Source organism: Eucalyptus grandis, chromosome 5 (assembly GCF_016545825.1).
Source record: "Eucalyptus grandis isolate ANBG69807.140 chromosome 5, ASM1654582v1, whole genome shotgun sequence".
NCBI lineage: Eukaryota > Viridiplantae > Streptophyta > Magnoliopsida > Myrtales > Myrtaceae > Eucalyptus > Eucalyptus grandis.
In genome coordinates, this window is record NC_052616.1 from 26,797,642 (window position 1) to 26,824,755 (window position 27,114).

At 40.1% G+C, this 27,114-nt stretch overlaps 1 protein-coding gene and 1 long non-coding RNA gene across 3 annotated transcripts; both read left to right on the forward strand.

Annotated features, from left to right (window-relative positions):
* Positions 1–18,715: 18,715 nt before the first annotated feature.
* Positions 18,716–22,231, forward strand: LOC108959891. 2 transcript variants are annotated; one of them, XR_005551095.1, is made up of 3 exons: positions 18,716–18,793; positions 19,058–19,160; positions 20,754–22,231. It is a non-coding gene; the product is annotated as an uncharacterized LOC108959891 (long non-coding RNA). The 2 variants fall into 2 exon arrangements; XR_005551094.1 differs by lacking the exon at positions 18,716–18,793 and adding an exon at positions 18,832–18,958.
* Positions 22,232–23,757: 1,526 nt separating this feature from the next.
* On the forward strand, positions 23,758–26,622 carry LOC120293155 (glutathione S-transferase zeta class-like). The gene is made up of 7 exons (XM_039311980.1): positions 23,758–23,924; positions 24,472–24,528; positions 24,713–24,798; positions 25,036–25,107; positions 25,366–25,419; positions 25,856–26,002; positions 26,161–26,622. The coding sequence occupies exons 3-6, from the start codon at positions 24,733–24,735 to the stop codon at positions 25,946–25,948; spliced, it is 285 nt and encodes a 94-aa protein (XP_039167914.1). The 5' UTR covers positions 23,758–23,924; positions 24,472–24,528; positions 24,713–24,732; the 3' UTR covers positions 25,949–26,002; positions 26,161–26,622.
* The last annotated feature ends 492 nt before the right edge of the window (positions 26,623–27,114 follow it).

The window sequence follows — 27,114 nt, forward strand, 5'->3', positions numbered from 1 at the left end:
CAACTGCATGTTATGCCTACTTTTGGCATTCTTGGATAACGTGTGGTATCACCCAATCAATCAGACTTTCTCGACGCGCTTATTCTCTTGTGATTAAGCATATAGTGATAGGGCACTCGGTATCATTGGTTCGTCATCATTCTCGCGTGATTTATGGCTCAACTTGCTTTGAGAGGTGATGTGATGGGCTACTCTGTCTAAGGTATTTGCTTTTTGGCCAACCGGGTGATACTCAAATCAAAACGGAAAAAAATACTAGGTATATACTATGTCCCAAATAGTTAGGAGTAACAATTCGACATACTCTAATACGTTCCTGAATCGCCCCATCTCTAATGGAGTGGATAAAATTGGTGATACCGGAATTTTGTGTAGAAATTGAGGACTGAATATGTTGGCTTACACATTAAGGGAGGTGGTATCTTTGACACAATAAAATTCGTCCTTGTATGATAAGTTTTTTCAAATGGTTTTTGATCACATTTTTCTATAAGATTACCTTTTGAAGGATTAAATGTCCTACACAACACTGACATTTGACAAATTTTTTGAAAGAAAATTAGGATTAAGTTGAACATAAGATGGGACAACAAAAGTCAGGATCCTCTTCTGCCACATGAGGATGGAGGTATAAGTTAACTTCTCATGGGCTGCAAATAGAGGTGATCAATGAGCAGGTTCAAGTTAGGCTGAGCTCATAAGTCAGGCTTAAAGTGTTGCCAAATCTTTTCCACATAGATTTTTAGAGATATTTTCACTGGAAGTCCTAAAACTTATTATGAATGTGCTAAGACTTACAAAAAGTGTAATAAAGTCTTAAAGTTAATACCGTCAATTTGACAAATGAAAAATGCTAACGTTGCATTTTAAAATTAATTTCTATTTTTCACGTGGCATTTTTAATTTATTTTTTATTGTCCATGTGGCATTTTTTTATTTTTTTTATTCAATCTTTTAAATAGACTTAAAAACTAAAAAGGAAAAGCTAAATTTTATTTTAAAAGCAAAACTCTATATATATATATATAGGTTCACCTATGGGCGCTTCCACTGCCGCCACCCATCATTGGAGGGACCAGCAATAGTCGTTAGCCCTAGGCAAGGGTGCAAGGCCTCACCCACCCAAGGCAAGGCCCTACCAGGGTCAAGCGAGACTACCTAGATCTAGGCGATGGGGCGACGCCTCACCTAGATCTAGCCAACCTTGCTAGCCCCAAGCAAGGGCCAATGAGACCTCACTAGGCCTAGCAAGGTCGTTGACCCTCGCTTGGGGTTGGCGAGGCCTCTCCCAAGGTGGGCGATGGTCATCGATTAGATTTGGGTGCCCTTGCCCAAGGTTGTATGCCATCACCGTCCCCTTTGGCAATGGGTGGCAATGGCAAAAGCGTCCATCAGTGACCTTGCCCCTTTAATTATATAGCTTTGTTTTTTAAATAAATTTTAACTTTTCCTTTTTATTTTTAAATATAATTTAAAATTTGAATAAAAAAATTCATAAAAATGTTACGTCATCATTTTTCATTAGTCAAATTGATGGTGTTAATTTTAAAATTTGATTGCACAAATTTGATATGTTTTAAGACATAATTGCACCTTCTTTTTTTTCAAATTTTAGAACTTAATTGCACTTTCGTGACAAGTTTTAAGATTTTTTGTAAAAGTATTCCAAATTTTTAAGATTAACATTATTGGCCAAGTTGGGCCTGTATAACTAGAAGTCTTGTCCAAACACGCTTAAAGGTGCCTTTCGTATCACCGTGGTTCGAGCGGAGCCTAGGTGGACCTATAAACTATCAAGTCCATGATAAAATCTAGCCTTAGATAGACATGGAACATCACTAATTATCACGAGGGCTGTGGAGGTGCACCTCCCACCCAATACCCATCTGTCTCGTTGCCATCTCTGCTTTAGTATAAAAAAAAAGTGAACCTAGCCTTGTCGAAAGTAGCAAAAGACGAAACACTAAACTAAAGAGGCAGATGAATTGCCCGAAGATCTTGAATGGATCTCCTTTTTTGTCTCCTTCTTTGACTTTCGAAGGGGCACGCTTCGCCCCGCTCCGCCCCCCACCCACAAAAGCCTATTGGTGATTAGATTTGATAAAATAGATCCCGCCCAAACTATTGCATTACGGAATTCTATCAACAAGTCGGTGCAATTTTATAGTACGATTTGACATTTTGCCCATTTCGATTTCTGACACAAGAAGCGATTGATGAGATATGAAAAATTGAATCACAATAGCTAAATTTAGTGGGACCGACTTGAAACTTACGTGAGTTGCATCAACTTTAATAATTTAAATTTATTTTAGTGTATATACTCCACTCATATAACAACTTTCGTACTAATTCGATTATCTTTTTCTTTTTCTTTAAAAAAATGACTGATGCTTTGTGTACAAGATTAAAAGAGATTTTATTATAAAGAAAAATGGGAAGGGGTGATTAGCAAGGACCTCCTTAGACATCATTACTAATATTGCACACTTATGATCGAATATTTAATTTGAGTCATAACTATTGCTCTTTTTAAGTGAGCTTCTTACCTTCGCATTGTTGGATATAAGTTAGTATGGAGCAAGAGTAATCGTACATCATTACTAGAGTTGCACACTTATGATTGAAATATTCGATTTGAGTCATAATTACTATTTATTTTAAGTGAGCTCCTTCAACCGCATTATTGAAGGCTAGTTGGGATAGAGCAGAAGTGCTCGTACAATTGGCGTACAAACAAAACTTATGGCATAGGCACGCCACAACTTTCTAAGACCAAGGAGCGACTTGGGAATTTACAATTGTAATCAAGGGAGCTCCAAAACACGCTGGAGTAAAACCTTATGCAAATCGCCCAACCAAATCAAGAGACTATGGGAGCAAGGATGACCTCCATTGACTTTCCATATGATAAATGTTGAAAAAATGATAATCAATTATTTATTGCGAGATTTGATAGTCAAATTTAATAAACAATTGAGACGTCAATTCTTTTTATTAACAAATTTCCATTTTTTTTAAATCCATCTTCAGATTGCCTAATATCAAATTATAAATTCCAATACATAACATCTAGATGAAAAATCAATAGCTCAACACGAATTGACAAGTCTTCGTAAATTTTGGATCTGAAGTTAACCTAATATTAATACCTATGCGTTTTGACTAGTAGGTGTTTTGGTCAAAAAAAAACTAGTAGGTGAGTTTACTTTTCAATTATTATGTTTTTTTCTTCTCGATAGCTAATCTGTGGGCTTTTTTGGGCCAAATTTTGTGGGCTTCCACCACTGGTACCGACGGTGCAAATTTAAATTTGTTAGGTTCCATAAAATAATTCAAATATCTTTACGAGCTCATTACTAATTTATGCATATATCATGAAGAATAGATACATGAGTTGCATATGCATATACGTACATGATTATGCACTTTATAAATTTATTTAATTAGGGCCACAAAATAAAGCGGATTATTTGAGGTCCACTCAATTTTTGTTGTTTCAAGTTCTTGGGTATCAGATTAAATAGATTTTGTTCTCATCTTCTGATTCAAAATCAATAGAGATGCAATATTAATCAAACATGATCGAATGCTAGAGAAGCAGCACCTAGGTAAATGTTAAAAAGATAAGGATGTTAACAAATCCTTCTTTTAGAAAATTTAAACAATTAGGAAGCGGAGTAATAATATTCGTATAACATATTAATTTTCCTCACATGTAAGAGTATAAATGGATTCTTAAAATAAGAAAGAGATGAAAAATGAAATGAAAAAAATTAAAGTAAGATACATTTGTATAATAGATTATAATCTAGCGAAAATTGCACCACGATCCTAAACATTAATATCCTATCAAGCCCTAGATATTTTTAAACTAGTATAAGCAAGTCCTCTCGAAGACCACTTAGCTAGATTTGCATATTAGGAAAACTCAATTTAAAAAAAAAAATCCAAAATTTAGAAAAATAAAGCCAAAAATTAAAAATACAATTTAAAAAAAAAAAAGAAAACAGATGGTGATTTATTCTTTATTGGAATTGCGGTCGCTACCCCCACGTTGTTGTCCATGGGTAAGCACAGGTTGCCTTCACCCCTAGTAGGCCTCATGAGGCCAGACAACCCTTGGGCGATGGTGGCCAATGGTGGAGTCACCCCGTGTAAAGGCTTCAAGACAATTAAAATGTTTCGAATTTTAATTGCACTGTTAAGATATTTAAATATAAAAACTACGCATCCGCCTAATAGCTTAATTTTTTTTTTTTTAAAAGTTGGCAATAGTCCCACAAAAAATTTCATTATTTATAAAAATATTTAAATGAAAATTGTTGTTGAAACTAAAAACATCTTTCGTTGACAAAATGTTTCAAACAATACAATTAATCATTTTCAGGAAGAATACTTAATAAATCATTATTTTTCGCTAAATAAATGAAGCTTTAAGTACTTGTGAAATCAACCAAGTAACCTCACGTGTGGTCCTCCATCTCTTATTTTCTCTCGACCTTGGGGATGGTGCGATTGAGATCTTTGGATTGTAAGTGTAAGATGACACGCAATCAACCCAAGTAACATTATCTTCATCCTTCCAAATCCCTTCGACTCCAAGGGTTACAAAGAAAAATGGTGAGAATTAGTCTTCCTCATAATGTTCATGTAAAAAGCAACCGGACTTCTTTTTGGTCATGAGAACAATAGAGATTTAAATTTGGGTGCATTTGTCTCACTGAAGACTTCTTTATACAGGAAAATATTTCCATGAAAATCATTTTAAAAAAGTCATTAGTTTTCACTTATTTGGTAATTCAAGAAAAGTCATTTTCCCAATCTAAGTTTCTTATTTTCAGTCTACAGAAAATGTTTTATGTGAATGGGCTAGTTTTCCATCATCCAAATACCAAAAAATTAAAAAAATAATTTTTGAAAATAGTTTTTCTTCAAACAAATGGACCCTTAATTTATGAATATTACCAATCACGTAAAATCTACGACGAAGGGAAAAAGATGCTCTTTGTCCAAATCTGTTTATTGTCCTCTCTTGATGCTTCTTTGCAGTTCATTAATTTCAATCATGCCATCCTCTCAATACAGAGATGAGCATGACAATGTAAATCATCGGCATCAAAATACAAGTTCCTTACCGGAATTAACATGCTCTTAAGAAGGCAAATTACCATGACAAGTATTAAGATAATATAGTCATTTGGGTAAACATGAATTAACCTCATTATTAGCAATAAGAAGTAAATTTCCACAATAGCCTCACCCGTCCAAAAAAATAAAAAATAAAAATAGACATCGAGGTAAACTGCATACACCTAGAATAACACAATATACAAGAACCAAAGTTCAACTGCTGTCCAAAGAGAGATGAACTTTCCTTTCTCTACTTGTCTGCCATTGTGCTTCGTCACCCTAATTTTGTCCTAAACTCATCGAACAAAGAAGAATTCTAAAGCAACGTGTGCGTCGCAGTTATCCAAACTTGAGAAGGCAATTCTATGAATCATAATAAATAGCAAGAGATTCGATTTATACTTGTGCTTGATGACACTTTTCCAAGAGTATAGGTGGACAACTTTGCAAAAGGTCATCCATCCAAGTAATACTTTAACACATTGGAGTTTCAAAAGCTAAACATTGCCATTAAGTCAAAAAGTTGATTCTTGTGAGTTATTTTGAATTTTACATGTACAATTCAAGGCCACACTCCATCTGTTCGGTGTGCACTCCGATTCAATCATGTAAACACATTAGGCTGTACCGATCCCTTCACAAATTCTTGGTGTGAGAATTGTTGGATGAACAGGCATCTAAACTCTATATTTTTTACTAAATAATTAATATATGAACGAAGTAAATCTTAAACTAAGTAACATTTACATAGAGGATGAGTTCACTTATTCTAATTCAGAGTAGCAATCTACCCTCCCCAGATGATGTCGAGCATGGACTACCGGACATTTCGAATTTTTTAATCCTTAGTAAGAGACTTCAATTATCTTTACAATATAAATTCAACAGCGATTTGTTCCCCTTCTTTCTTACATTATTCCTATCACCTGGGAAGAAAAGTCAAAAAGAGAAAGAATATTTAGAAAATAACAGAACAAAGGGGATACATCGTTTCAGTCGAATTATATATAAAGTCTAGTCTCTTCAGAGTGAATTTTACTTTTTTTCTAAATCTTTTGAGAATCACATTTTAAGCTTGAGACACCTGAAACAGTCCAAAACATATAATATTAACACGTAAGTTCATTAATAATCTAATAAAAATAATAGATTTGCTATTTTGAATTTTTAAAATGTAAGTAAGAAGTGGGACGAAGATTCTTTTCTTTTTTTTTTTTCTTTTAATTTCAAGAGTAGGCAAACTTGTTTACTAAACTAACACAATTTTTTTTTTTTTTTGGCAGGTTTTGGGGTACGGTTGGGCTGGGCTCTGTAGAAAGTACTCTCGTTCAAATCTTCCTCTCCAATAAGGAGCTTGATCGATGGGTGTCGCATCGTGCCTGGAAAGAGTGCGTTTTTCATTATTCGAGGACTTAATACTACGAATAATCCTAAATTACTTTATTTGTAACAAATTAATCAAAATTTAATTTTTTTTATCATAAAAATATCTCAAATTGTTATACATACGATAAATTTATCTCAAACTTGGTACACATATAATTAATTTAACTTAAACTAGTTTTTGATCACAAAAAACTCCAAACTAGTACATATGATAAATTTACCTTATGTTAATTTCCATTAAGTTGAATTAATACCACAAAAAATTACAAATTATCACACATGCGAAAACAGAGGAAATACCCCAAATTAGTACACTCATTAACTGTACGTATTATCCAACTCAATAATTTGATATTAAAATTTAACAAAAACTAAGGGAGGGTAAATTTGTCACAAGTATATTTGCTTGAGATTTTTTGTGGTGTTATCTTCCAAAGATATATATAAGAATAATAAGGCAAACAATAACAACAACAGTAGCAACAACAACTATATTGAAAAAAAAAAAAAAAAAAAATAGCAGTGAAGTCCTAAGAAAATGGGAAATCTCTTTCTAAAAATTAGACATTTGCAATTATGGATACACATGTAAATAAGGAACAGAACAGGAAATTTCATATATCACCACAATAAGAAAGAAATTCAAGAAAATTGAAGATATTAGAACGTGGCTGCAAAAGAAGCACTCATCCAGGAATTGAATTTCTAAGGGAAAAATAGAGATAACGCATTTACATATAACAATAAAATTCCACCAACAATACTCTTTTTTCTACAAGAATTTACCCGGTGGTCATCGAACAAAAGAGACTAATTCACGAGCAGATACAGTTGAACGATAAAGTTATTTGATAGATCCTTAGAGAAATTCGCGCAATGCATCATCTGCCTCACGAAGAAGCTTAAAATGAGACTTGCTAGCAATAGTATCCCAATAAATTCCCGATCTTGTCGCCGCCTGCCACCCCCTACACCAGTCGCGCTCAGGACATGCTCATCCACGAGCCTTAACGGGCGGCTGAGATCGCTCTCCGTGCGCCTCTTCTTGATCTTCCCAGGGTCCCCGAACTGCACCAACTCCGTTTTTAACACCATTGCATCTCTCTTCTTCTTCTTCTTCTTCTTCTTCTTCACATACTCCCGCCTCTTTCTGTTCCTTCTGGCCCCTACAGAACAAGGCCTTCTTCTCCACATATTAAGGTTTCATCGTTGGTGAGCGAGGCCATGGATTTCGGCTTCGATTGGGCGGGAACGATTTCTTGACAAGGGTCGCCGAGTTCCTTTGTGCCTAAGAAACCCTTCCAGTCGGTCATGAGGGGGAAGAAGTCGCAAACTGCCGCCGCCACTATTGCGGACGAAATTTCTCCAGCCTTTTCATCGTGATTCTTCTCATGATTGTGTAGGTAAGAAATGCACAACAAAGAGTCCGTCAACGTTGGGGAGTGCATTTACCTCTCAGGCCGAGATTTGGGGCTGAAGAAATCGATGACCTTCATTGGGTTTTGGTTGAAGAAACAGAAAAATGCTCGGCAAGAACAACAGGAGGCAATGGTTCGGAGAAAATTTAGAGAGCTAAAGAGAAGAAACAACGTTAGAGAGATAATTTCTCGATTCTAGATCAATCCCCTATGGATATTATAATTTCACATTTTTGGAGTGGATCAATTTAATTTTTGGGTCAAATTATCAATTCTCCATAAGGTTTTTGTTGAATAAGTTTTATTTTCTCTGCCAACTTCTTTTATTTCCTTCAATTATAAACTATATTCCCTTCTTCTTTTTTTCCCCCAAATTACAGCATCTCTCTTCCCAAACAATACGAATCTCCAGAAGTTATTTATGACTATCCTAATGACATAGCCCGAGCCCACCGTCATTTTTGCCACAACCTAAACGCACAAATCGAATTTTTTTTCACCGATGCCCAATTGCATGGCCAATGAAGGACTATATTAATGTGCATCTTATATGTATAATAGGATATTTTTGTGATTATATTTTGTCAATATACTTTTTGTAATTAACCACTCCTATAAATACATATTGTTCAACCCCAATTGGGGTTGAGTTACCATAAACACTTTATCATTATTTTGTCCCTGACTCTAAACATCAACATTATCAGAGTAGGAAAACCCATCAAATTCTTTGACATCTCTACCCCCAAATCAATACTTCCTTTGCTACAATTACTACCTCAATAATGTCCAATACATTGTAAAAATTTTATTCATGTGTACCATCTCTTTACTCATCATCTTCTTTTACGAGTAATCCCAATTTCTCATTGCCACTATAATATTGCACCCAATTTCACCTCTTCTTCCCTCTTCTCTGCTGCTCCAATCTTCGTTGCTGCTCCAATTATGGCTATGCAATCAACCTCGCCGTCTTTTGTTCTTCCCAATATCACAAGTCTCGTCTCCATCAAACACAATCTAGATAATATATCTTTTGTGGAAATCTCGGTTTGAATCTATTTTAATCTACAATGATCTATTGGGCTAAACGGCAACACATTCGAGTTATTTCTATCAGTCCAGATGATCATTTGCCTCACCAAAGATCTCTCCGTCAGGCTACCGCTTATGCTATCCCTCATCGCAATGGTTGTAACTTACTTTACCTTCACGACATCCCTGCGATTAACTTCAAACTCGCCTGCGCATGCAGTGCACGCACCGATTCGGTCTCCCTCCGGGCGCGTGCATCGCACGTGCCGTTTAGGTGCCACGTGCGCGCTCCTTCCCTTATTTTATTGCACTTTTCTTTGTGCATTATTTTAGAGAGGGTATTATTTTGGGTCCGTATCTTATGCAAAAATCTTCTGAGCAAAGGAACTTGTTCGATCATCACGAAAACGTCGGATGTCTCGTCTATGTCAGAAACATTTATGCAGTATCTAAATGCCTTAAAATCAATGACAGTAAAACAAAGATGGGAAAGAGTTGCAGGTGGTCGACTTCATGCTTCATGGACATGCTTTGGAGTTTGAGGTCGTCGAGGTGAACGCCTTGAACGAGAGCGACTTGACACCTCTAGATGTCTCAACTCCCTCGCCAAGGGGAGCACGAGAGAGAGAGATAAGAGAAATTCTCTCACGAGCCGGAGCTGTGCGCGGAGGAGGACGATCAAACTCACCCGCTTCAAAACCAGTCTCAGTTGACGATGACGATATGGAGAGAGGTAACGGTCACCAATCGGATGGGGGAACCAGTCACAAATGCTCCTTAATCATCATCAAGTTCATCATCTAGAAAATTAAACCAAGGGGAGAGTCCTTGGGCGAAATACGCAACGCCGTGCTGGTCGTCGCTGCGGTCATTGTGAGCGCGACGTACCAATTCGTGCTTCAGCCTCCAAAAATCGTAGAAGTTGTCAATGACAAAAATTCCAAGGAAGTTGAGCAGAACAACTATGACTATAACGTGACTAGAATTACTCTAAGTTATGGCACTCCTCCAAGTAAATGTCGAGCTCGTGGTGTACGGCCTCTTCCTGTGCGGCAACACATTCGAGTTCTTTCTGTCAGTCCAAATGATCATTTGCCTCACCAAAGATCTCCCCGGCAAGCTTCCGCTTATGCTATCCTTGATCGCAATGGTTATAACTTAGTTTATCTTCACGACATCCCTGCGATTAAGTTCAAACTCGCCTGCGCCTGCAACGCATGCGCCGATTCGGTCTCCCCCCGGGCACGTGCGTCGCACGTGCCGTTTCGGTGCCAGGCGCATGCGACGCACGTGCGTAGTCAACGGCGCGTGGACGTCATCGTTACGTCATCCTCGCACGTGCATGGCACGTGCCGGGTCGATCGGTTCGACCCATCCGACCCTTGACCCGTTGACTTTGACCTTTCACCGTTGACCAACGTTGACCGGGGTTGACCACCATTGACCGGCGTTGACCACCGTTGACCGGCGCTGACCGGCCCGAGAGGAGACCGTGCTTCACCTCGCCGTGCAGAGCAACCGATTTAAAGTGCTGGTTCGGTGGGTGGAGCATCTGAAGCGGCACAAGAAGGAGCAATTGATCCATTGGAAGGACCATAAAGGCGACCCTACCTTGCATCTTGCTACCACCAGCAAACATTTCGAGGCAAGACTCGCAGTTCTCTTATTTTATTGCACTTCTCTTTGTGCATTATTTCAGTGAGGGTGTTATTTTGGGTTCCTATCTTATGCAAAAATCTTCTAAGCAAGGAACTTATTTGATCATCACGTAAATATAGGATGTCTCGTTAAATGTCTGAAAATCAACGAGAGTAAAACAAAGATGCGAAAGAGTTGCAGGTGGTCGACTTCATGCTTCGTGGACATGCTTTGGACTCTGAGGTCGTCGAGGTGAACGCCTTGAATGAGAGCAGCTGGACACCTCTAGATGTCTCAACTCGCTCGCCAAGGGGAGCACGAGATAAAGAGATCAGAGAAATTCTCACACGAGCCGGAGCTGTGCGCAAAGGAGGACAATCAAACTCACCTGCTTCAACACCGGTCTCAATGGATGATGACGATATGGAGAGAGGTAACGGTCACCAATCAGATGGGGAACCAGTCACAAATGTGCCTCAATCATCACCAAGTTCAACATCTAGAAAATTAAACCGATGGGGAGAGTCCTTGGGGGAAATACGCAACGCCGTGCTAGTCGTCGCTACGCTAATTGTGAGCGCGACGTACCAATCCATGCTTCAGCCTCCAAAAATCGTAGAAGTTGTCAATGACAAAAATTCCAAGGAAGTTGAGCAGAACAACTAGGACTATAGCGTGACTAGAATTACTCTGGCACTCCTCCAAGTATTCTCGAGCTCGTGGTGTATGGCCTCAACCTGTGCGGCAACACATTCGGGTCATTTCTATCAGTCCAGATGATCATTTGCCTCACCAAAGATCTCCCCATCAGGCTACCGCTTATGCTATCCCTCATCGCAATGGTTGTAACTTACTTTACCTTCACGACATCCCTGCGATTAACTTCAAACTCGCATGCACGTGCAGTGCACAAGCCGTTTCGGTGCCAGGCGCGTGCGACGCACGAGCGCGGTTCCCTTATTTTCTTGCACTTTTCTTTGTGCATTATTTTAGAGAGGGTATTATTTTGGGTCCGTATCTTATGCAAAAAATTTCTAAGGAAAGGAACTTGTTTGATCATCACGGAAACGTAGGATGTCTCGTCTATGTCAGAAACATTTATGCAGTATCTAAATGCCTGAAAATCAATGACAATAAAACAAAGATGGGAAAGAGTTGCAGGTGGTCCACTTCATGCTTCGTGGACATGCTTTGGAGTCTGAGGTCGTCGAGGTGAACGCCTTGAACAAGAGCGGCTTGACACCTCTAGATGTCTCAACTCCCTCGCCAAGGGGAGCACGAGAGAGAGAGATAAGAGAAATTCTCTCACGAGCCGAGCTGTGCGCGGAGGAGGACGATCAAACTCACCCGCTTCAACACCAGTCTCAGTTGACGATGACGATATGGAGAGAGGTAATGGTCACCAATCGGATGGGGGAACCAGTCACAAATGCTCCTTAATCATCATCAAGTTCATCATCTAGAAAATTAAACCAAGGGGGAGAGTCCTTGGGCGAAATACACAACGCCGTGCTGATTGTCGCTGCGCTCATTGTGAGCGCGACGTACCAATCCGTGCTTCAGCCTCCAAAAATCGTAGAAGTTGTCAATGACAAAAATTCCAAGGAAGTTGAGCAGAACAACTATGACTATAACGTGACTAGAATTACTCTAAGTTATGGCACTCCTCCAAGTAAATGTCGAGCTCGTGGTGTACGGCCTTTTCCTATGCGGCAACACATTCGAGTTCTTTTTCGTCCCGGATGATCATTTGCCTCACCAAAGATCTCCCCGTCAAGCTTCCGCTTATGCTATCTCTGATTGCAATGGTTATAACTTAGTTTATCTTCACGACATCCCTGCGATTAACTTCAAACTCGCATGCGCTTGCAGTGCACGTGCTGATTCGGTCACCCCCCAGGCGCGTGCGTCGCACGTGCCGTTTCGGTGCGAGGCGCGTGCGACGCATGAGCATGGTTCCCTTATTTTATTGCACTTTTCTTTGTGCATTATTTTAGAGAGGGTATTATTTTGGGTCCGTATCTTATGCAAAAATCTTCTGAGCAAAGGAACTTGTTCGATCATCACGGAAACGTCGGATGCCTCGTCTATGTCAGAAACATTTATGTAGTATCTAAATGCCTGAAAACAATGCCAGTAAAACAAAGATGGGAAAGAGTTGCAGGTGGTCGACTTCATGCTTCGTGGACATGCTTTGGAGTCTGAGGTCGTCGAGGTGAAGCCTTGAACGAGAGCGGCTTGACACCTCTAGATGTCTCAACTCCCTCACCAAGGGGAGCACGAGAGAGAGAGATAAGAGAAATTCTCTCACGAGCCGAGCTGTGCGCGGAGGAGGGCGATCAAACTCACCCGCTTCAAAACCAGTCTCAGTTGACGATGACGATATGGAGAGAGGTAATGGTCACCAATCGGATGGGGGAACCAGTCACAAATGCTCCTTAATCATCATCAAGTTCATCATTTAGAAAATTAAACCGATGGGGAGAGTCCTTGGGCAAAATATGCAACGCCGTGCTGGTCGTCGCTGCGCTAATTGTGAGCACGACGTACCAATCCCTGCTTCAGCCTCCAAAAATCGTAGAAGTTGTCAATGACAAAAATTACAAGGAAGTTGAGCATAACAATTAGGACTATAGCGTGACTAAAATTACTCCAAGTTATGGCACTCCTCCAAGTAATGTCGAGCTCGTGGTGTACGGCCTCAACCTGTGCGGCAACACATTCGGGTTATTTTTATCAGTGCAGATGATCATTTGCCTCACCAAAGATCTCCCCGTCACTTACTTTACCTTCACGACATCCCTGCGATTAACTTGAAACTCGCCTCTGCATGCAGTGCACGCGCCGATTCGGTCTCTCCCCGGGCGCGTGCATGGCACCTGCCGTTTCGGTGCCAGGCGCGTGTGACACACGAGCGCGGTTCCCTTATTTTATTGCACTTTTCTTTGTGCATTATTTTAGAGAGGGTATTATTTTGGGTCCGTATCTTATGCAAAAATCTTCTAAGGAAAGGAACTTGTTTGATCATCACGGAAACGTAGGATGTCTCGTCTATGTCAGAAACATTTATGCAGTATCTAAATGCCTGAAAATCAATGACAGTAAAACAAAGATGGGAAAGAGTTGCAGGTGGTCCACTTCATGCTTCGTGGACATGCTTTGGAGTCTAAGGTCGTCGAGGTGAACGCCTTGAACAAGAGCGGCTTGACACCTCTAGATGTCTCAACTCCCTCGCCAAGGGGAGCACGAGAGAGAGAGAGATAAGAGAAATTCTCTCACGAGCCGAGCTGTGCGCGGAGGAGGACGATCAAACTCACCCGCTTCAACACCAGTCTCAGTTGACGATGACGATATGGAGAGAGGTAATGGTCACCAATCGGATGGGGGAACCAGTCACAAATTCTCCTTAATCATCATCAAGTTCATCATCTAGAAAATTAAACCAAGGGGAGAGTCCTTGGGCGAAATACACAACGCCGTGCTGATTGTCGCTGCGCTCATTGTGAGCGCGACAACCAATCCGTGCTTCAGCCTCCAAAATCGTAGAAGTTGTCAATGACAAAAATTCCAAGGAAGTTGAGCAGAACAACTATGACTATAACGTGACTAGAATTACTCTAAGTTATGGCACTCCTCCAAGTAAATGTTGAGCTCGTGGTGTACGGCCTTTTTCCTGTGCGGCAACACATTCGAGTTCTTTCTGTCAGTCCAGATGATCATTTGCCTCACCAAAGATCTCCCTGTCAAGCTTCCGCTTATGCTATCTCTGATCGCAATGGTTATAACTTAGTTTATCTTCACGACATCCCTGCGATTAACTTGAAACTCGCCTCTGCATGCAGTGCACGCGCCGATTTGGTCTCTCCCCGGGCGTGTGCATGGCACTTGCTGTTTCGGTGCCAAGCGCGTGCAACACACAAGCGCGGTTCCCTTATTTTATTGCACTTTTCTTTGTGCATTATTTTAGAGAGGGTATTATTTTGGGTCCGTATCTTATGCAAAAATCTTCTAAGCAAAGGAACTTATTTGATCATCATGGAAACGTAGGATGTCTCGTCTATGTCAGAAACATTTATGTAGTATCTAAATGCCTGAAAATCAATGACAGTAAAACAAAGATGGGAAAGAGTTGCAGGTGGTCAACTTCATGTTTCGTGGACATGCTTTGGAGTTTGAGGTCGTCAAGGTGAACGCCTTGAGCGAGAGCGGCTTGACAACTCTAGATATCTCAACTCCCTCGCCAAGGGGAGAACGAGATAGAGAGATAAGAGAAATTCTCACACGAGCCGGAGCTGTGCGCAGTGGAGGACGATCAAACTCACCCGCTTCAACACCAGTCTTAGTTGACGATGACGATATGGAGAGAGGTAACGGTCACCAATCGGATGGGGGAACCAGTCACAAATGCTCCTTAATCATCATCAAGTTCATCATCTAGAAAATTAAACCAAGGGGGAGAGTCCTTGGGTGAAATACGCAACGCTGTGCTGGTCGTCGCTGTGCTGATTGTGAGCGCAACGTACCAATCCGTGCTTCAGCCTCCAAAAATCGTAGAAGTTGTCAACGACAAAAATTCCAAGGAAGTTGAGCATAACAACTAGGACTATAGCGTGACTAGAATTACTCTAAGTTATGGCACTCCTCCAGGTAATGTCGAGCTCGTGGTGTACGGCCTCTTCCTATGCGGCAACACATTCGAGTTCTTTCTATCAGTCCAGATGGTCATTTGCCTCACCAAAGATCTCCCCGTCAGGCTTCCGCTTATGCTATCCCTGATCGCAATGGTTATAACTTAGTTTATCTTCACGACATCCCTGCGATTAAGTTCAAACTCGCCTGCGCATGCAATGCACGTGCCGATTCAGTCTCCCCCCGAGAGCGTGCGTGGCACGTGCCGATTCGATGCCAAGCACGTGCAACGCACGAGCGCGGTCACTAGCGCGTGCGCGGCATGCGCCTACTTACGTCATCATGACGTCAGCCACACACGCGCGTGGCACGTGCCAGCAGACGTCATCCTCACCGTGCAGAACAACCGGTTTAAAGTGCTGGTTTGGTTGGTGGGGCATCTGAAGCGGCACAAGAAGGAGCAATTCATTAATTGGAAGGACCACAATGGCAACACTGCCTTGCATCTTGCTACCGCCAGCAAAAATTTCGAGGCAAGACTCCTGGTTCTCTTATTTTATCGCACTTTTCTTTGTGCATTATTTCAGTGTGGGTGTTATTTTGGGTCCCTATCTTATGCAAAAATCTTCTCTGCCAAGGAACTTATTTGATCATCACAGAACTATAGGATGTCTCGTCTATGTCAAAAAAAATTCTGCAGTATCTAAATGCCTGAAAATCAATGAGAGTAAAACAAAGATGGGAAAGAGTTGCAGGTTGTCGACTTAATGCTTTGGAGTCTGAGGTCGTCAAGGTGAACACCTTGAACGAGAGCGGCTTGACACCTCTAGATGTCTCAACTCCCTCGCCAAGGGGAGCACGAGATAGAGAGATCAGAGAAATTCTCACACGAACCAGAGCTGTGTGCAAAAGAGGACGATCAAGAACCATGGAAAATTATGTATTTTCTCTTTTGTTCATCGTGGATTATAAGTAATCCATTTTTGTTCTACATTTGTTGCAGGAATTATGATGCGTTTTGCACGCATGCCTGCATTTCCGAGAACGGCCGAAGAAAATGCAAGACTTAAAAGGCTAATGATAGAGTTAACTAATTATTGGTGGAATGACGGTGATGTAGTATCACACGTGGTCAAGGTCAATCATATGATACAAGAAATCATCTGGAATGGTTATCCTATGCCGGATTTTGAGAATGCACTAGCCTTAATTAACACTCTTCCACCTAAATGGCAAGTAGTGTTAGATCGCCTATGGGAAGTCAACATGGTCCCAAATTATAGGAGGCTTGCAATAGCTTTTGTAAGAGAGTTCTATCAGATCGAGTTAACTAAAACTTCAACCCTTGGGCTAAGGGCCACATGGCACCAAGTAAATGCGCCTTGAAGGTGACATGAGAGCTCTCGAAAAGTTTTTTCCATGGTTGGCCAATGTGCCTTCATATTTCTTAGAGATTTTTACTGATAGATTAGAAGAGACTTTCCCTATTTATTTTTTATATTAGTTTGAGATGTTTTAGGTGTAAATATCTCATTCTATGTTGATATTTTTTCTTTGAATATATTACTTAGTATAATGGACATGTTTAATTATTGAAAATTCAATGTTATTTATTGTTATAAATTAGTATGTTAATTTACAATTCGTTGTGGGAAGTTCAAGAACGTTTTAGTGACTTTGCTGAACTTATTTTGCATAGACGATTATATTAATGATAGTTTTGAGTTAGGATATTTTGGATGATGATTGGAAACATAGTGACTTTTTTATTCCGAAACCTGCATCTTGTAATGGAGCATCCCATAGTTTTAGGAATAAATCTTTATACCTTAAGATAAAATGGTGTTTCCACCTCTTTTGTAACAGCAAAATTGCTTGGTCGTCATGATCTATGTCTTTGATTGACACCTGAAAAAGTAAATGAAGGGGAGGAAAAGAGAATAGATGTCATAGTAGGTTACAGATTCGTAGCCAAAAGAGCCATTACATATGTGGCAATTATTGATATTCAGTTGATTGACGCAAAGAGTATTACTTCGGCTACTAGGTAGCTGAGTATCATCAACATGGATGCCAAAACTGAGTTTGCTCAATAAACAGGCTAAAGGATGTGGAGTGTATTTTTTGAAAGCAGTGAATGCTGACTGTGATTATAGATACTATGGTAAGTGTAAGTGTAATTGTCTCTTAAAATGTACGCAGATGGCTTAAGAAAGCATCTCATTCCCTAACCAATGTAAGTTGCATTTGGTCTCTTAGATGATTCATAAAGCAACCTGATTCAGCCCCTCAGCTTTCTCTTGGTTTCTGGTGTTTTGAAATTCCGTGGAATGGCAATTAACACAAATGGCTTTTGCCTTCTGGTTGTGTTTTGTTGAAACATTTGTGTTTCAACCTCTGTTAGTTCTTTGTAACTACTTCCTATTTCGTTGCGACAATTGGCATTGCTGTTTCAGAGCCTGAGAAACGGTGCATTCTTTTCTTTAGTCTTTCCCTTCTACTACTGAGTACATTTGTTACCTTTCTGTGTTAATCATTTGTTTTCCTTTAGGCTCAGTTGCCAAAGACATCTTTCACTGGCAAGCAACAATTGTGGGTCCTCCAGACAGTCCATATGGTGGATCTTGTTCCAATTCACTCCTCAGTTCCCACCAGTCTATCTATTTAAACCACCAAGGTATTGAAGGATGACCTAGCTGCAAGTTGTGATACATTACCATATTGCTCTCTTCCTTTTGGCCTTCACCATCTCATTTCTCCCTGTAATTACCTAATATTGCCCCAGATGTTATCCTTTTGTCAATCATAAGTTCCTTCTCCAATGCTTTGGAAGGATCTGATCAGATAGTGGAGCCATCTAACGAGTCTTGGCTCTACTAAATTCTGGAAAAGAAATTCTTCCTTACTTCCTCTTTGATGTCGCTCATTTCCTTCTCTGCGTTACTATATGTGAGTAGATTTTGCTGATAACTCGCTCCTTTGTGATGATAGTATTATTTATTTTTTGAAATGCATCCTCCAAGTGCGCTATTAGAGCAATTTGATCAATTTCATTTTCTAATAACTCGACAGTCAAATATTCTTCAGTTGAAACTTTTTTTCTCACTGTAAGCATGAAAATGAAATTCTAGGATTTCTTTTCTTTTTTTTTTAAATGATAAGCTCAGTCCATAACTCCTAAGGTTTATTTATTGATTTTTCATTTTATTAGGTAGTGGGTTGTGGTTTTCTCAAGTCACAGGTCATTGCTCGGCGACCTAATTAGTGCAGCTCCTAGAGACATATTTCTTCATTATAAGTCAAGTTATAAAGATATTTTTGTGAGGTTTGACCGTATAAAGCTGGGCTTGCTTATTGAAGTCATATTTCACTCTCAAGGAAAAGCCCCTTTTTATTTCTCTTTCGTTCGACCTAGGCTTTTCCTAAGTAGGTGTGACATTGAAAGAGGGCCTGTTATTGACCTTGGATATGGCAATCTGCTGGAAACCATCGGTTGTTAGGGAGATGCTTTTTCGGGTGCCGGTACTGAGATCTGCTTTTCTTGCTTCACAAAGGTCTGAGGGCTGCTTGTTGCAGAGTTTAATGCGTTCAACACGTTTGAAGTCTAAATTAGTTTTTGCAAATGCTGAAATCACGAATGTCATGATTATATATATATATATCTTCCAAGTGTTGCACCCTATTATGACCGGTAGAACAGGAATTATATCCACTTCCTGGTGCTGCTGCTGCTGCTGCTGCTAATACAATTTCTGCCAATATTTTCTTCTTAACTTTTTCATGAAGGTTGTTGCTTATCAGTTTCTTGGTTTTCACAGGTTGCACTCAGGACAATAGTCTCACCCCAACATTTAACGGTAGCATTTACCTTGACATATTGAAGGAGCAGCGCAGTGGAGCCTGGCCCTCACCATTTCGAAGGTGACCTTTAAAAATGAATTGATTTTATCTGGCTAATAGGCTATGAGATTGAAGCTTCAATCTCTAGCCCTGACCCCTGTCATCCTCCATCCACTAGACCAATTGTCTAATGGTGTAAATGACATGAAGCTTTTATCAGTTACAAGAATTAGGGAAATGGCCATAAAGCGTAATGAAACTTAAAATTTGCCACAATTATTGTGAAGAACTCTGTAGATCAGACTTGTTAAGCTAAGTATGGCGAGAGATGATTGACATCCTGGTTAATTGCAGGCCAATTTAAAAATATAGGGGAGACTATGCGTTGCATCTTACAATGGAGCATCCTTTGCACATAGGATGAAATGGTGGTAACTGTCTTTTCTGGAATAGCAAAATTGCTTGTTCATCGTCACCTATGTCTTTGGTGGACACCTGAAATAGTAAATGAAGGGGAGGGAAAGAGAGTCGATGTCACAAAAGATTTAAGATTTGTTTGTGTACTGAGAGTGGCCAAAAGTAACCATTGCATATATGGCAGTTATGGGTATTTTGGTTTATTGTTGCAAAGAGTATTACTTCGACTAATGGATAGCTGATTATCATCAACAAAGGATGCCGATACTGAGTTTTTGCTCAATATACAAGCTAAAGGATATGAAGTATACAGTTTTTTAAAGTAGTGAATCCAAAGTGTCATTATGGACATTACAGTGAAAAAAGTGTAATTGTCTCTTAAAAACTATGCCGAAAGCATCTGATTCCCATACCAATATAAGTTGTATTTAGTCTCTTAGATGATTCATAAAGCAACCTGATTCAGCCCCTCAGCTTTCTCTTGGCTTCCGGTGTCTTAAAGTTCCTTGGAATGGCTATTGACACAAATGGCTTTCGCCTATTGCCTGTTTTTGTTGAAACATTTGTGTTTTTGAGCCATGTTACTCATTAGCAATTATACTTCCTATTTTATTGTGACAATTGCCATTGCTGTTTCAGTGCCCGAAAGACGGACCTCAGGCCATTCTCCTCCTACTACTCTGTACATTTGTCTATGATACTCTAAGTAACTTCTATCTTTCTGTGTGATCATTTGTTTTCCTTTACTCCCAGTTGCTGGCAACATGTTTCTCCGGCAACTGGGACTTTCTTATTCCAACTCACTTCCCAGTTCCCACCAGACTATCCATTTAAACCACCAAAGGTGTTGAAAGATGACCAAGCTGAAAGTTGCTGTACATTACCTTATTGCTCTCTTCCTTTGGGCCTTCAACATCTTATTCTTCCTTTAGTTGCCTAATCTTGCCCTAGATGTTATCCCTTTGTCAATCATAAGTTCTTCCTCCATTGCTTTGGAAGGATCTGATCAGATAGTTGAGCCATCTAACATGCTCTACTAAATTCTCAAATAGATTTTCTTCCGTATTTCCTCTTGGATGTCGTTCATTTCCTTCTTTGCATTACTACATGTGAGTAGATTTTGTTGATACTCCCTCCTGTGCGACGATAGTAGTGTTATTTTTTAACGCATCCATCAAGGACCCCAACTTCATTTTCTAGTAATTTGACAATTAAATATATGTTGACATGCTGATCTAAGTTATGTTTCTCTTTCAGGGAAGCGCCCATTTACAATTTCCTTTCCTTTGACCTTGGCTTTTCCTAAGTAGGTGTTTTATTGAATGAGGGCCTGCTATTGACATTGGATGTAGCAATCTGTTGGAAACCATCAGTTATTGTTAGGGCAGATGCCTTTTTCAGGCGCCTACACTGAGTTCTGCTTTCCTTGCTTCACAAAGGTCTGAGGGCTGATTGCTGTGGCTTTTAATGTGTATAACACGTTAGATCTGAATGCTTCTGATTGAAACTTGTCAACTAAGAGTGGTTTTAGGTTGGACCAAATTGGCAAATGCTGAAATCGTGAATGTCTGTGACTATATATATCTGCCATGGGTTGCGGGTTATCAAGACTGGGAATTATGTCCACTTCTTGTTGTCACTGCAGGAGCTGCCTTTCTGCCAATATTTTCTTCTTAATTTTCCTCAAGGTTTTTGCTTGATTGTTCCTTTCTTTTCAGAGGTTGCGTAGGACTAGTGTTTCACCCCGATATTTAACAGTAGCATTTCCCTTGACATTTTGAGGAAGCAGCACAGTGAAGCCCTGCCCTCACCATTTTGAAAGTGAAATTTTAAAGACTCTCAAGCTATGTTATTCAATTATTTTGGATGGTAGGATCGATTTAGGGGCCATTATATCATAGAAAATTTCATTGCCCCCTCTCCCATCCTAGTTAAGGTAAATTTGAGGCGTCGAAGTACTGATGTTGTTTGCCTGTGACCTGAAAACAATCTGGACATTTTTATGTCCTGTGGTAAACATCGGAACTTGTTTGAGATGATGCATTTCTGGCCTTCGTTCTCTTGTACTTTGAATGTATGTCTTACCCCATGCACTTGAAAAACAATTGTATCAAACAGCAACTCATTTCCTCTGCATGGTCACCTGATGGCCAAACACCAGTTTCATGCTACTTTGTTCAAGGCTTTCCCTAAAGACCTCAAAAGTTCTGTCAAAGACTTTAAAACTAGTCTCAAGCATTGGGTTATTCTTTTCAAGGAAGTCAGTTGGAGAAAACTTGTACCGACTGTTTTGGAATAATCCTACTTGCTGCTTTGCTTCCTAGAATGTCATCAATTGTTTGGTTCTATATGTTTAGAAGTGTCGATGTTGCTCTGTGGTGATCACTCTCCGTTACTGTGACCTGTACCGCTGGGTGCACAAAGGTTCCTATTTCTGATTTCCAGGTGCTGCTCTCGATCTGTTCGCCATTAATGGACCCAAATCCCAATGACCCTCTGTACCAGAAATCACACACATGAGCAAGACCGACAGCGCAAAGTACAAGGTCCCCCCGGAAAAAGCTGGACGCCGAAGTATGCGATGGCCCAGATGCCGCCGTGCGTAATTCAAGTGGGGTTTCGTGTCTCTGAACTTTGCTCTTGCGGCTTGTATCCGTTAGCAAAAGACCGTAATCCGTGTCTTGCTTAGATCAGGAGTAGATGAAGTCTGTAAGATGATTACCCTCCTGAAATTACCCTCCTGAAAACACATGCCCCTCTACATTGTTTTGCCACATGACGTTACGAAGAAAGACTAATCTGTAACACTATAATCAAACCAAAATCTCAATTTGGACATCTCTATAACAACTAAAAAATGGTCATCTGGTTCAACATCTTGACTTTAGGCTGGCTTGACTTTGGTATCAACATGATTGAACATGTTTTATAAGCATCATGCCCCCGTTATGCTTTTTAATAGTGAGCAATTTAGGTTATAAGAAATTTAGAGCTTCATTCTGAAATATTATACATCTTAGCATATTTATTGGTTCTGTAAAGAACATAACTCTTTGGGCGTGATTCAGCCAGAAAATTTACCCCATCCATTGGGAAAGTATAATGCAAATTCCTAGTTATCTAATTCATATTGGCTGTTACGACCCAAAGAAGAAAAAAAAATTCATATCGGCTGCAAATTGTCTTAAAGTCTTGCATCCTAGATTGAGAAGTATCTAACATAAAGAACTCGTGATCTTGTCCTACTTCTCTGAGGATCAAAAAATTATAAATAGACATTCAATTTATTTTTTTGGTTGAAATATAGACACAATTCATCTAGAGATTATAAGTGAGATTGAGATTAAACTTTGAATGATTGAGAATAGACAACACGATACATGATACCCATACAAACCTTGTAGATAAATAATGCAAGATATTTTAGTACTTGCTTTTACGTTTAAACCCCATGAAATTGGGTTTTGAAGAATGGGGTGAATACACGTACATATAGCCCAAAATAATAATTAACACGCTATTCCATAATGTTTTCACTAAAAGAGAGCATTCTTACACAAAGTGTAAAAAAGAAGACGTCATTTTTTCAATAGGAATGAAAATTGGAAAGAGAAATGTTGTAATTTGAATAGGAAAAAAAAGGAATAAGTTAATAATTGAAGGAAATAAAGAGAAGTTGGAGGAGAACATGAAGCTTGCATACTCCAATCAGTAAATTGCCTCGCTAAAAAAATTGAACAAAAGACAAAATAATAAAAATATAAAAGACAGACAAAAAAAAAAAAGAGTAAAAGACTGAAATGAAAAAAAGAAATTCTCTAGTTCTAGCATTCGATATAATGGAAAAGGTTTACATTTATAAATCATTCTTTATTAAAGAAAAGGATCGAAAGATTTTATTCTTTTTCCAGTCTTTTTGAGATTCCATCAAAATAATTTAAGAAAAGGTAGAAGCTCGCCCATATCATGGCAATCTAACCAGGAATTTTTTTAAAAAAAAGAAATTATTTTCCTTTTTCTCATTTTACCACTGACTCGGATTAGGAAAGTTCCACGCTCCAGGAACTTAGGGCGTGCATGGTAACACTCCAAAAGTGTTTGGAACACTTCTGTACGGAAAGTGTTAACAAAAGTTAAAAATAAACGCGTTTGGTTGCGTTTTTTTGCTTTTTGTTTTTGTTTAACAAAATAAGAACAGAAAAAGAAACAGAAAAAAAGTTGTTTCTTTTGAAAAGAAACACTTCTTGGAAGGCACAAAAGAACAAAAGAACAAAATCGGAACAAAGGCGAAGCTCTTCTCCTTCGTGCGTGCTCATCGCTCCTCTCGTCGGCTGAAGCTTCGTTCTTCCTTTTCCGGCGTCTCTCCCATCTCTCCGGCGGCACCCACTCGGCTGACTCTCCGGCGACTCCTCACTCCGGCGACTCCAGGTACGTTTCTGGTGCTCCTCCTTCTCCGGTCAGCGTTGCTCCCCGTTCGGCGCTCCTCCTCCGGTCAGCGTCGCTCCCCTTCGGCGCTCCTTCTCCGGTCAGCACTGCTCCCCCTTCGGAGCGACAGATCTGGGACGGCTCGCTCGAGCCTCGAGCGAGCGTTGCTCGCCCAGATCTGCCGCGCCGAAGGGGGAGCAACGCTCGCTCGAGAGCGAGCTCGAGCTGCAGCTCGATCTGCAGCTGCTCGAGCTCGCTCGAGCTCGAGCCGCAGCTCGCTCGAGCTGCAGCATCTCGAGCGAGGCTCGAGCGAGCTGCAGCTGCTCGAGCAGCAGCTCCAGCAGCAGCAGCTCGCTCGAGCTGCAGCTCCAGTGAGCTGCAGCTGCTGGAGCTGCTGGAGCAGCTCGCTCGAGCTGGTTTTGGCATTATGATAAACCAGATGTTGAGCTTACAATCTGAAAGTAACCCTTGAAGTTTGCAGCTGAAACGATGTTAAAAAGACCTTTCTTTAGGGTGATGTTTTTTAACTTTATTCTTGGTTGGTGTGTAGGGATCTCATATGAGTATAAAGCAGTGGATCTCAGGAAAGAAAAGCAATATACTGCTGGTAATTTCAGATCCTTCTTTTTAGTCATAGATCAAATTGTTCTCGAGATTTCAGTAGGTAGGCCTCGGAATGGCAATGGAAAGATTTTGTATGCATAATACCCGCTGGCACGATTACCTCAAGTCTGTGAAATCTAGTGAAGTATTCTCTAGCTCTGATCGAAGTTGTGTGCTTGATTTTGCAGAATTTGACAAGTTAAATCCTATGCATTTGGTTCCAGTGTTAGTGGACGGAGATTTCGTGGTTTCAGATTCTTATGCAATTTTGCTGGTGGGTGTTATTTAGGCTATGCAGCAGAGTTTGCAATAGATAAGAGTTGGATGGACGCGTAACTTAAAATACCAATACGTATGAGGTCATCATTTAGGAGCCTTAAATAGAAGCTCTCTAGCTCCTTTTTCAACTCAATGCATAGTTTCTGGCCCCTTTGCTTGATTTGATCAGTTTGATTGGTTTGAGTGCATTTCGATTTTGATTTTTGCTAAAGCACGTGTTATCTTTGTTCAGTATTTGGAAGAAAAGTATCCTCAGAAGGCTTTGTTACCTCGTGATCCTCGATTGAAAGCTCTCAACCTCCAGGTCTCTTTTTTCTTTTCTTTTTTTGCACTTTCCATTCCTTTAAAGCTGAAGTTTCCGCAGATTTTGATGATCATTTACATGAAATTTCTGAGTTTTTGCTGAATTACGCATGATCAAAACTGATTAGATGAGATCTTCCATTGTAGTGCTCTTCATTCCCCTATCCTCTCTGCTTTGTCACTTCACAACAGACTCTAGGTTCAATTTGGTGGGTGTTTTCAGTAGAAAAACAACTGGCGTTGTCATTTGTTTTGGCAGGCTGCAAGTATAATCAGCTCGAGCATACAGCCTCTTCAGATGCTGACTGTGCTGGTATAGTCCTGTTCATAATGCTTTCTCTTTAGAAGATCTTGTTTTTGGGGATAGTTGTCTCGCTGGGAGAACTTTCACATTGCAATTACCAAATAGGGGTATTAAGATCTTCAGATGAGAGGCCCTTTACTTCTCAATTTACAGTTCATCGTATGCGAACCTGCTGCCATGTATCGTAACTATAGATATGTCTCGCGAGCAAAAACATATGAAAATGTATTCATGGTGCACCTCGAGTCCGGGACATCTCTATGGTATAGCACTGCATGAGGGCTTTTGAATGATGCACATTCTGTATTGGAATGGTTAACGTCAGAGCTTTGTGATTCTCGAAACCCATCATTGGTGCCGCACTCGTGGATCGAGCATCCATGCATGTTGTCTTTACTTTGATGCTTGAGTAGCCTAGCTGAGTCCGTATTCTTCTTCGTTGCAGGCCAAGTTCCCTACTTTGAGGAGGATCCATGAATCGTACAAGACTTTGCCTGAATACGAAGCATCATCACGGAACGTCAACCCGATGCCATGATCTGACATGGGTATCTCCTCTCCAATCTCAAAGTTGGAAGCCGAAATGTCTCAGGTATCAGGCCGTGTGATGATTCTCATGGTCGAAAGTTCAACAAATTGCCAGCCCCGCGAGGGTCGTTCTCTCACTTTTTGTTGCCCCGTCCGTGCCATGTCATGTGAGTCGACTGTAATCATCTGTAATAGTGACTTACCATTTTTTATGCCTCAAAGGTATGCACGGTGCAGTGCAGCAACACGACAACGAGGGCGAGGGGATCTCTTTCGGAGATATGAGCGAAGATGAGTGGGTACTGTTCCTTGAAATCTTCGAGAAGCTCTTGCCCGAGGTCACGGAGAACGCTAGATGCAACAGCTCGAAGCAGAGGTTGGGAACTTCTTGCGACTTCTGAGGAATCACCAAAGCAATAGACGATTTAAAGATCAGCAAAAGATAGAAAGAAGCTCGGACACAGATCGCTTGTAATTATTGTGGACTAATTTTCCTTTTCTGTTTCCCAAATGACTTGCTAGTATAGATTGTAGATAATGACCATTTGGGGCCCGACGTGAGAGGAAAAGCGATCGACAAGTTGCCGTCCTTTCCTTTTTCTACTGTCTCACGCGGTTTCGTCCTCATTTTGTAACTATCACCATGCAATTATATCAGTGTGTATTGTATTGTGTATAAGCTCATTGCCCCGTTTACATCAATGTGTGTATGTTCACTCTGATCTGCACAATCAAATTTGAGGGTCTGGTTTTCTGGAGCATGGCAGTAAAGCTACTCCAAAAGTCCTGTCAACTGGTGTTGGTGCATCTCTAGCCCTGTTTTGACTTTAGAATGGCAAACCAACTAGACAGTAGCTGATGAAAACATCGAATGTTTTTGCTTCCTTACCAGGTTACGACGCACGTACGGGAGAATTTTTGTCGTATTAAGAATAAATTAAATAGATGACTACAGAAAATTAATGAGCATTCAATATCAATTTTAAAAAAAAAAAAAACAGAAATTTTTTTGTCGTTTCCAAACGTGTTTCTATTCATTTTTTCTATTCAGGAACAGTAAATTGATGATTGCTATTCAAAACATGTTTTGTTCTTTTTTTATTCCAAAACTTTTTTTTTTTTATACTTACCAAACGCGTTCTTTTGTTTGTTTTAGAATGTAAACACTTTTTTTGT